This window comes from Chionomys nivalis, chromosome X (genome assembly GCF_950005125.1).
Source record: "Chionomys nivalis chromosome X, mChiNiv1.1, whole genome shotgun sequence".
Classification (NCBI taxonomy): Eukaryota; Metazoa; Chordata; class Mammalia; order Rodentia; family Cricetidae; genus Chionomys; species Chionomys nivalis.
The window spans coordinates 17,117,713-17,128,834 of NC_080112.1; the positions used below are offsets into that span (position 1 = coordinate 17,117,713).

Sequence of the window (11,122 nt, forward strand, 5' to 3'; positions counted from 1 at the left end):
AGTCTACAGAACAAGTTCCAGGACTGTTAAACAGAGAAACCCTGTTCAGGGACAGGGTGGGAGGAGGGAGGAAAAAAAAAAGGGAATTTCCCTGATTCAAAAGGGGTTTTAGCTGGGCGGTGGTGGCGCACGCCTTTAATCCCAGCACTTGGGAGGCAGAGGCAGGCGGATCTCTGTGAGTTTGAGACCAGCCTGGTCTACAAGAGCTAGTTCCAGGACAGGCTCCAAAACCACAGAGAAACCTGTCTAGAAAGAAACAAAAAAAAAAAAAGAAAAGAAAAGAAAAGAAAAAGAAAGAAAGAAAGAAAGAAAGAAAGAAAGAAAGAAAGAAAGAAAGAAAAGGGGTTTTAAAATGTATTTTTCCCTCCACAAGGCATATAAAAACTTAGAATCAGAACCTGCTATGGTAGTTTATGCCTGTAACCCCAGTACTTGGGAATTTGAGGCAGGAGGACTGCTGTAAGTTCCAAGACCAGCCTCAGCCTGATTGAGACTGTGTCTCAAAACACAAATTATGAATGCTCACTTGAAGTTCAAACATAATTGGTAGCATTCTTTTCCTTTTTTTTTTTTTGTTTTGCCGGGTCTTTTTGAGACAGCATCTAACAAATCCAGGTTGTTATGGAACTCACAGCTTCACAGATGCCCTATTTCTATGTCCCGAGTTCTGAGGTTAAAGACGTGGGACAGCACCCGGCTATCGTTGCACATTTTCGTCTTACTTGTTTTTGGTTGTATACAGATCTAATAGGTAGTCAGTAATTGTTCTGTATAGATGGTTTTTCTGTGCCATTCAAGTTGCTTTGACCTAACATTTACTTACCAGATTCTTCCCTTTTATTAGTTAATCGCGCAAGAAAATTTGGGCAGTTATAGGGTGGCAACTAAACTTCTTTGTTTGCTATTTCTACTACATTGGCATTGTACTATCTACCATTTTCACATTACTTTTGGAATTAAGATGCTATGCAAAAGTAAAAGTTTTGCGCCATGCTTGGCGTACTAAGTCGCTCAATACGTTTACTTTTTTATTCAATAAATCCGGTGCACCGTTTTAGCAGAGAGCTAAAAGCGCCTTGGAGGAGAATGAGTGGGGGCAGGGCAAATGGTTAAAATTGCACACCGGCAAGAACTTTAAGAGACACGGGAAAGAGGTGGAGCAAACAGTGAGTGATACAGGAGACGGCCAATGAAGAGTCTGGGAACCACTCCCCTCCCTCCCTCCGTGCTTCAAATTCTAAGCTTAATTTCCATCCGGGTTCTTCAGCCTCGTTCCCGGGTAGTATAAAGATTGCTGTCTCCTTTGTTCGCCCTCGTTGCGCAGCAGTCCTAGCGTCATTTCTGTTCCGTTTCGAGAATCAGCAGCTGTCACTGGCGCTGCGCTGCTGGAAGGCTCCATCGGCGAGCTCGTAGGAGCTTGAAACGTCGCCGTCCCCTCGGGTAGGAGCCTCCTTCCCTTGCCCGGTTTTCCGTACAGTCCTTGTCACCTTAGGGCTCGAGATCATTTGTTTCCCGGAGATAGTGGTGGCAGGCGCCATTTTAAGACGCCCAAAGGTGCAAGCCTATTTAAAGCCGACAGGGTGGAAGTAGCACACTAGGGGGTCCATTATCTTGCGTGCGCGTCTGCAGGAGGTTTGGCTGTCGCCTGTCGCCTGTCGCCTGAGGGCGGAGGGCGCAGCGCGCAGCTTTGTAGGTGGGGCGGGAAGCAGAGGGACCGCGGAGCTAGCTCCGGGACAACGCCTGTGCCAAGGATGGGATGGTGGACTTCTCTGCAACTTCTCTGGTCCTGGCGGTAAGGAGAGGAAGCATTTGGAGTTTTCGCCGCCACTGTCAGTGGCAAAAGTTAGTTTGTCCGGCGGTTGTTTGGTGTTTTTGGGTTGTATCCAAGTGTCGCCATTTTGTCTTTAACACGCGGTTTTTAATGAGTCTTAATTAAGTGCCAGCACAGGGAAAGAGTTATAACAGTGTGTGATTTTGAGTTCCGTTATCTTGTGACTCCCGCACCTTTTATCTTTTTAATCGGATAGCAATCCTTTGTTGGGTTAGTTGCGGCGACTTTGTTTTCTAACTTAGGAGTTTTGTGCGGAAACTTACTAGGAAATCTAAACGAGAAAAGGGCTTGGTCGTTACTTAGTGCAGCCGGCTGATGACCTTGAATGAATAGGAAGTCTTTTTACACCCTTCGCGGAGGGGAAGCAAGTAGGGTGATAAGTAACGGAATGTTTAGAAGATAACGAATACAATAGGCGGGTGTGGTGGCCAATGTCTGCCACTCTTAAGGCTGCAACCTTGTATAAAGTAAAATACATTCAAAAGTAAAAGTTGCCTTTTCAGGTGTTGAAAAGCAGTTCATTAACTAAAAGCAGCCCGGGCAGAGGAAGAGGATTGGCTAATTAGGCAGGCCCCTTTAAGCTGGTTAATGAAAACTTCATTGCACTGTTGACCAAAAGTATTTCAGTTGGTTTTCTACTGTTCTGGAGGGTTATCGGAGTCTTTAGTTACGAAGGAATAAAGGTTTTAATGAAGCACGAGCCGCGATTAAGCTGTTCAGTAAACTTAGGGAACTTTCTCCAGAGATGATAATATTATTTTTCAGCAGCCTCCTATCGGTTGGAAGGAAAAATGGTTGAAGCAGATCGCCCAGGGAAGCTCTTTATTGGTGGGCTCAATACAGAGACAAATGAGAAAGCCCTTGAAGCAGTATTTGGCAAGTATGGACGGATAGTGGAAGGTGAGTTATCTAAAATTATATGCTATATTGTTATAATGAGAAGACAAGCTGTGATGAATTTGAATCGACTGATGATGATCTGACATGATAATATGTTTTGTCCTCTAAGAAGTTCTGAGCTTGCTTTTTGTAAAGTTGCTCCGGTTATTTTGGTTTGAAGGAAACTAACTGCCTCCCCCCTCCGTTTTAGTGCTTTTGATGAAGGACAGAGAAACCAACAAGTCAAGAGGATTTGCTTTTGTCACATTCGAAAGCCCAGCAGACGCAAAGGATGCTGCCAGAGATATGAATGGCAAGGTATGGTTGTCTCTTAATAAAAAGGGGTTTCATGGTGACAACAGTAACTAATTTCCTACTGACAAAAATACTGTTGTCCAAGCATGGGTCCAGAGCAGCTTTGGAATTTTCGTTTTATGTGTGTATAACCAGAGACTTGATCGTAGCCATTAGTAGTACTATCCTGAATTGTATTGTATTGTTTTTTGTTCAGTAAGTGGAGCGGGGGTGTGGGGGGGTCATCTCTGTAGTCTTGACTATATATATATAGACCAGCGGGTCCTCCTGCTTCTGCCTCCCGAGTGCGGAACAAAAGACCAAGTCTCTATTGTGACTTTTATTGTGAGTTCACAACCAAAGTTTGTAGCAAATGGTAAGCATTATATGCCTAACAAGAGTTTCTCAGTTTCTTCTAAATCTTGATAAAATTTACTTTTTTTTTTTTAAATAGTCCTTAGATGGAAAAGCCATCAAGGTGGAGCAAGCCACCAAACCATCATTTGAAAGTAGTAGGCGTGGACTACCTCCACCTCCAAGAAGCAGAGGCCCTCCCAGAGGTCTTCGAGGAGGAAGAGGAGGAAGCGGAGGAACTAGAGGACCCCCCTCACGTGGAGGACACATGGGTAATGATTTGATTGGAACTCAGGCTTGATATTTAAGTTGAAAGCTGGAGACCCACACCTGGGTCTTTCTTTTTGAAAGGCTAAAACAGTAGTTCTCAACCTTCCTAATGCTGAGACCCTTAAATACAGTTACTCATGTTGTGGTGACCCCCCCCCACCATACCGTTATTTAATTGCTACTTTGTAACTAATTTTGCTACTGTTGCGCATTGTAATGTAACTATCTGATATACAGAATATCTGATATGTGATCACTGTGAAAGGGTTGTTGAACTTCTAAGATCACAATCCACAGGCTGAGAGCTGCCTTTGAAATGGACACTGCTCACTCCGTTATTAGTGTAGTGTTCATGACTTGAAAATATGGGAGGCCTGGATTAGAGTTAAACCTATGGGCCAAATAGTCTTACTTAAGGAAAAAAAAATGACGAGCAGGATTGGGACTTCTTTTCCTAGTCTGCAGGACTTCTGGATTTTGGAAACAGTGTCTCCCTTGTTAATTCAGGCTGGTCCTGAACTCTTGTTATGCTTGATCTTGCCCAATGGAAAATAAACCTAGCCTCTCCCACTAAGCAGAAAAGATGTTTGCTAGGCAGTGGTGGCGCCTGCCTTTAATCCCAGCACTTGGGAGGCAGAGATGGCGGATCTCTCTGAGTTCGAGGCTAACCTGGTCTAAAAGAGCTAGTTCCAGGACAGGCTCCAAAGCTAGAGAGAAAAACCCTGTCTCGGAAAACCGAAAAAGAAAAGAAAATGATGCACATAATTCGTTGGGTTGTGTTTTTTTTCCACGGAGGCAAATAGTTCTTAGTCTTCTTGAGTGTTAATGGTTTGTTCTTGAGTATTGTGTTAATGAAATGTCTTTCTATTCTAATGTAGATGATGGTGGCTATTCCATGAATTTTACCATGAGTTCTTCGAGGGGACCTCTTCCAGTTAAAAGAGGACCACCACCACCACCACGAAGCGGGGCTCCTCCCCCTAAAAGATCAGCACCTTCAGGGCCAATTCGTAGCAGCAGTGGGCTGGGAGGAAGAGGTAATTGTTGCATGCATTGCAATCTGTGCTGCCCCCATGGCACTATGCTGAAGCCGGGTATGGTGGTGCATGTCCAGTCTTAGCACTGGGGAAGATAGGATTGGCATGGATTTAAGACCTACATGGGGAGACCCTGTTTTTTATTTTTGTTGTTTTAAATGCTTGGCCAGTGAGACAGCTAGCTCAGTGGGTTAAAAACATTTGCTGCTAGTCAGGCGCAAGAACTTGAATCCAATCCCCCATTCACGGGCAAAACTGAGACAAGTTGTCCTCTGGCCTGCATTTGCATCACAGCGTGCATATTCCCCCACCGTACACACATGAATAGTTTTAATGCTTATGCTTAAGACTGATTTACGGATTCCATTTAATCTCATATTCATAATTAATGAGCATTGAAATTATGTGACTAGGAAGCTTCCTGTTTTAGCTACATAGGATATTTGATTAAACCGCTGTCTTGTCCAGCCTGAGTGTAATATTCACACTTTAGTTTTTTAATGGCTAGATTTTGATGTTTTTTCTCCTCTAAGCTCCCGTGTCACGTGGAAGAGATAGTTATGGAGGCCCGCCACGAAGGGAGCCCCTTCCCTCTCGCAGAGATGTTTATTTGTCCCCAAGAGATGATGGATATTCCACTAAAGACAGGTAACAGACAGTGCAGTTTCTTTTGTGAAGAATTAGTGTTCAACGAGAGCATGTCAGAGGCATAACCCAAATTCTCTTTCTGTAGCTATTCAAGCAGAGACTATCCAAGTTCTCGTGATGCAAGAGATTACGCACCACCACCAAGAGATTATACTTACCGTGATTATGGCCATTCCAGTTCACGTGATGACTACCCATCCAGAGGCTATAGGTAAGCAACTACTTGCTTGGTTTGTAAGTATTTGCTGTAAAACTCGTGCCTCCAGGGCATGGCAGGTGACTCGGCTGTTAAAAGCACCTCCCAAGTAAGCCCTGCAAGCCAGTCTCTGCCTTGAAAGCCATGGCAAGGTGAAAGGGGGAGAAGAGGGCCCCAAAGTTGACTTCTGACCCCTGCAGGGTCATCATGACAGGAACATGTCTCCTCATGCTCACAGTTATGGAGAGCTAAAAAATGAACAGTTTGACAGTTCTACTTTTTAAGGATTTGGGGGAACTTTTAGAGTGTATTTATTACATTTATATTAGAAAATAAACATGTAACTTAGATGAAATATACATATTTTTAATTAAAATTGCTTTTTATTTAGTGATAGAGATGGATATGGCCGGGATCGTGACTATTCAGATCATCCAAGTGGAGGGTCCTACAGAGATTCATATGAGAGTTATGGTAAGATGCCGGTTAAGGATCTTAAATATCACCAGCTTGAGGTTTTAGGTTCATGAGCTGGATTAATAGGCTGCGTGGTGCTTGCTTTTAAAGGGACCTTTGCTTGCTTTCAAGGGGTAACTTTATCAGCTGGGCTTTTCCTAGTTTTGTGAAGGACTTTTTGGTTCTTTCCTTGTTTCGTTTTTGTTTCTTTTCGTTTGAGGCTGTTCGCTTGCTTTGGAGGGGATTTTGCTTGCTTAAATTGGCAGCCTTATGTGTTTTCCCTCAACAGTGAAAATACAATTTTTAAAAAAATTTATTAACAAGATCAAATATTTACCATTGCAATATGAAGGAAACTCAACAGTTCAAAATTGCAACTTATCACTGGAAAGTGGCTGAGTGTCTACTATAAAATAACAAGCTGTCTGGAATGTCCTCTTGAAATACACAACGTCTTCAGTCTTTTCAAACAAACATTAAACTCAATCCATTTCCGTATCTCAGCAGATGAGCAGTTCCCTCTTATGGCCAGCAATGGTACAGTTTAAAACTTCCCAGTTGAGAAAGTAAACTTATAATACAAGAATTCTGTAAATTCAGATTTAAATGTTGTATATATACAATTTATAGTGTTGCCATATTACCTGACCATTGACCCTGCAGGTAACTCACGTAGTGCTCCACCTACACGAGGGCCCCCGCCATCTTATGGTGGAAGCAGTCGCTATGATGATTACAGCAGCTCACGTGACGGATATGGTGGAAGTCGAGACAGTTACTCAAGCAGCCGAAGTGATCTCTACTCAAGTGGTCGTGATCGCGTTGGCAGACAAGAACGAGGGCTTCCCCCTTCTATGGAAAGGGGCTACCCTCCTCCACGTGATTCCTACAGCAGTTCAAGCCGCGGAGCACCAAGAGGTGGTGGCCGTGGAGGAAGCCGATCTGATAGAGGGGGAGGCAGAAGCAGATACTAGGAACAAACAAAACTTTTGGACCAAAAGTCCCCATTCAAAGAAACAAACAAAAATGGAACCTTTCTGTCATAAAGTACCCAAGGACTACTAAAAGGAAAAGTTGTGTTACCTTTTTAAAATTTCCTGTTCCCCTTAATTTTTATGTTCTTGTGAGGGAAAAAGTAAGACGTGTTTAATTTTATTTGATATTATGAGTTGCTTTCAACAAGCAATTGTTAAATGTGTAAGCCTTGACTTGTACTAGTGTTGTGATTTTTCAAGTAAACGTGTCCCTGAAGGCCACTCCTGATTTTTCTCAGTAACCGAGAAAAGCAATCCTAAGATTTTCCACAAACCTAAGCCATCTAGATGGCCTTTGTTCTGCTGAGCGATGAATCGCCCTGCCTGCCTTTGCAGACAAGCTATCTGTTAGAGCGGGTTGGTTGGGTGTGCTCCTCTTAGGATTTCAGGATCTCAGGATGTCTTCCAACTGAAATCTCAATGATGACAGTATAAAAAAAAAAAAAAAAAAAACCTGAGACCAGATGCCTAAGAATGTGCTACTTGCCCAGAAACCCCAAAAAGCAAATGGATGCTGGCCATATTTTGCTTTTCTGACATTTCCTTGGGAATCTACAAGAACCTCCCTTATTCCCCTCCCCTAGTAAGACCATTTAAGTGTGTGTTAAACAACTACAGAATACTAAATAAAACGTTTGGCCAAAACCAACCATGAAGCTGCAGAAACGATGCTTGCTCTTACTGTTTCAAATTTTTGCAACTCTGTAGTGTCTCACTTTTAAAGGAACAGCTTGATTGCAAAGGAGAAAATAGATAAGCAATGAAGTTATCTCCAACTTCCTAAAGGCTTATGACTTCTAAAAAGTGAATCTATCCGCATTCCACATCAGATTTAAAGCACCAAATGCCTGTGAAACAGCAAAGATGGTAAGCAAAGCAAACTAGTTTTTCCGTCTAAGTCGAAATTGAACACTTACCTTCCTCATAGTACAGTGAACGGTACTGTACTTCATGGCAATGGAAATGCCTTCTAGATTAAAAAAAAACCTTTTGAAAAAAAAAGCCACAAATGTTCAATAGCATACTAGAAGTCTTCCAAATTCAACACTTGGAGTTTTAAAGCATGTATGAGACTTAAAGGCATTAATGCAGCTGTTGTTTATCAATAGCAATCTGGGAATTGGGAGGGGGTGATTTTTTTCACAAATTTTTGATGAAGACCTTTAAACATGCTTCACGTTTTGACTTTTTTTCAAATTAGTTTTTTAGTCAATGTAAGAAATGGCTTAGGATTGGGGTCCCCGTCTCTGGCCCCTATAAGCCATTGCAAACTTGACCTTTAGTTGGATGCCTGACTTGTTTTAGTTCTATGAAACTACAGTGTATGGAGAAAAAAAATCTTTTGCAAGTGGTCTTTAAAAAAGCAAAAACCTGAGGCAGCATGACCCAGGTCCAGCCATGAAGTTGAAAAAAAGATGCTCTTGAATGTAGTAAACTTGAAGACCTCCAACTAAAAATCCTTAGACTGCACTTTATTCCTTCAAATGTTTTGTCAGTTCAACTTATGGATTTAACGTGGCAGTGCACCATTGGAAAAGAATGAGAATCCATAAGCCATGCGACTTAACCATTTAAGCCATTCCAGTCCATCCCAAGCCAGTGAACCTTCCACCAATTAAGACAAGTAGTAGAACGTGAAATGATGCATTAAGCTACAAGTCTGAACTTGCCTGTTCTCTCTGGGATAAAAGGGGCAGTTATAGGCAAGTGTTTAAGATCTTCCTTTAGAGAAATAACTAGCTTTCATTTATGTAATTTTTGCAGGTTGAACCCAATGGTCATACTGTCACGGAGTGCTGATTGGTTCACAGCAGATTAAGCTGGCCGGAAGAAAAAGTCAAATGCTCAGGTAAGTGTTTGAAAGGAGTATTCTTAAAGGTTTAAACACTGTAGCTTTGTCATTGTGTGGCTATGGCATTAGCAAGTATTTTTCGACTCCTAAATTGTGTATAAACAGAGCTAATGCTCAACTCTGGGCATGAGGATGAAATTGTTTTGTCACTGAAAACCGAGCACATGCATTTTGAGTGAAGGTATATAGATGTATGCTCACTAACTAGAGTACCCGTATATGATGGTACTTCTAGCTGTTTCTGAATTAGCTAGCACCAGCTCTTTGCCTGCAACAGTTATTGTGGAAAGAGCCGTCTAGTTCATGGTTTCCTGTGTGAGCAGTGTTGTATGAATTGCATGCATGCTGTCAGTGCCTGCTTGTTTTTAATGGGCTGGTTAGTGATACGGCTGCCACTGCAACTTCTGAATGTCGTGGGCACAGTGTGGCAGGGTATCTGATTTTCCTATTACAGTGCTGATGCCTATGGTAATTGTAATGAATATGGGCACATTTTGAAGCTGGCACTTTAGAGCTAATACTTAGACAGGAGAGAGCAAGTTGTGCGCACTGAAGGAGGAGAGCGGGTTGAAGTACTTTGCGGTGTGAAATACTCTGTAATTTGATCACATGCTTTTTTTGCAGAGTTGTTGAAGCAGAGGAGAGCTGAGGCTAAGCTGCAGCAGTTACATACCCAGTGCCCGTCAGAATTGGTTTGGTACAGGCAATATAGGGTTTTCCTGTCCTCAAGGGAGGGAGGCATCAGTGTTGGTTAGACCTTAGTTAGGGAGTGGTGATTGCTTAAAACTGACCAAATGAAGAGAGGGAGACAAATTGGTAAGTGGAGGTACCTACCCAAGAAGTTCTCATGGCTCTTTGTGTAGATTCAATAGTTTAGGCAAAGTAATGGGGCAACTCTGCTGATGATCACTGACTGTCGGAAAATTGAATTAGCCGGGACTGTAACTCAATGGTGGCATGCTTGTCCTAAATACCAGTGAAGCCTAGCGATCAACCCCTAGAAGCACACACAGGAAAGGAACACTCAGTCAGAAACCTGATGCTTCCGTGATAACTTTGTCCACTCATGTCTGACTTTCAGCGAGTAAACCATTGGGGAATTAACTGTATCGGGAAAAATACTCACTTGTCCTAGAAAACTTAGAAGGGGGAGGAGCAGTGCCGCAAAATGAAAGTAAAAATTTGAAACATTGTTCGGATCGTGGAAAGCAATTGAAAACAAATATAAGTCACAAGGTCACGGTAGTTTACCCTCAGATGTGAGTCTTGGAAACAAATCATGATACAGCTCTAGTTCATCACTTTGGAAACTAAGCGCTAGTAATGCAAGTGTTGATGTTCTCAAAGGAAGCAGCTTGAGTTAGTTGTAGGGTTAAAGGAATAAACTCAACTTCTGAGATTTTTCTTACAGAGTTATCTAGTGCTATTATGATTAGGGAGAATGATCCAAAATTTTAAAACCCCACTGGTCACATTTCTCATCAGATGAGGTCACTGAGTGAATTTCAGTAGTTGTACTTTGAAGAACATCTCTCAAGCCTTTCATACTCGGACGATTCCTTGAGTAGGCACTTCCGTCAAGACCTTTTGGCTCTCGAGCATTTTTTTTTTATTTACATTTTTTAGTTTCTTTTTTCTTGTTTTGGTTTTTCGAGACAGGGTTTCTCTGTAGCTTTGGAGCCTGTCCTGGAACTCCCTTTGTAGACCAGGCTGGCCTCGAACTCACAGAGATCCGCCTGCCTCTGCCTCCCGAGTGCTAGGATTAACGGCGTGCGCCACCACCGCCCGGCTTTTTAGAGTTTCTTAAAGATAGTTTAGTATAGGGAATACTACAGTTAATATAAATGCTAAATTCAAAGTAAGGAGTGGGTAGAAATTATCAAGAGAACTTTTTGACAAATTAGAGTTTACAGACCCAAGGGCCTAAAATCTATAATTTGAAAAAAAAAGTTCTTGATTCTTCTGGCTATCCACTAGTCATAAAGGAATTTGAATAATACAGGAAGGAAGTGTGGTTTATTTGGTACTTGGATATTTTGTATTGCACCCCAATAAAACTTGAACATGTATCTTTGTGGTGTTGGGTTCTTTTTTTTTTTTTTTTTTAACACTTTTGAGGTAGAAATTCATTTTAGGCTTTCCGGTGTTTGTTTCTTTCTTTTCTTTCTTAATTTTCTTCCCTAAGTTTGAGTTCTAGGGCACTGCTGATACTTAATGTAAGGGGCCACCCAGAGTCCCTGAGGTGGGCAGACCACTGGCCTTCCTTTATTG

The 11,122-nt window shown here is 42.2% G+C and overlaps 1 protein-coding gene and 1 non-coding gene across 2 annotated transcripts; both read left to right on the forward strand.

Moving 5' to 3' along the window:
• Positions 1-1,280: 1,280 nt before the first annotated feature.
• Positions 1,281-10,914, forward strand: Rbmx (RNA binding motif protein X-linked). The gene is made up of 11 exons (XM_057759379.1): positions 1,281-1,440; positions 2,600-2,731; positions 2,922-3,028; positions 3,459-3,630; positions 4,507-4,665; positions 5,199-5,313; positions 5,399-5,524; positions 5,901-5,983; positions 6,629-7,866; positions 8,764-8,848; positions 9,476-10,914. The coding sequence occupies exons 2-9, from the start codon at positions 2,623-2,625 to the stop codon at positions 6,937-6,939; spliced, it is 1,182 nt and encodes a 393-aa protein (XP_057615362.1). The 5' UTR covers positions 1,281-1,440; positions 2,600-2,622; the 3' UTR covers positions 6,940-7,866; positions 8,764-8,848; positions 9,476-10,914.
• On the forward strand, positions 2,779-2,853 carry LOC130868726 (small nucleolar RNA SNORD61). Its single transcript, XR_009056544.1, has one exon. It is a non-coding gene; the product is annotated as a small nucleolar RNA SNORD61 (small nucleolar RNA).
• Positions 10,915-11,122: the final 208 nt, after the last annotated feature.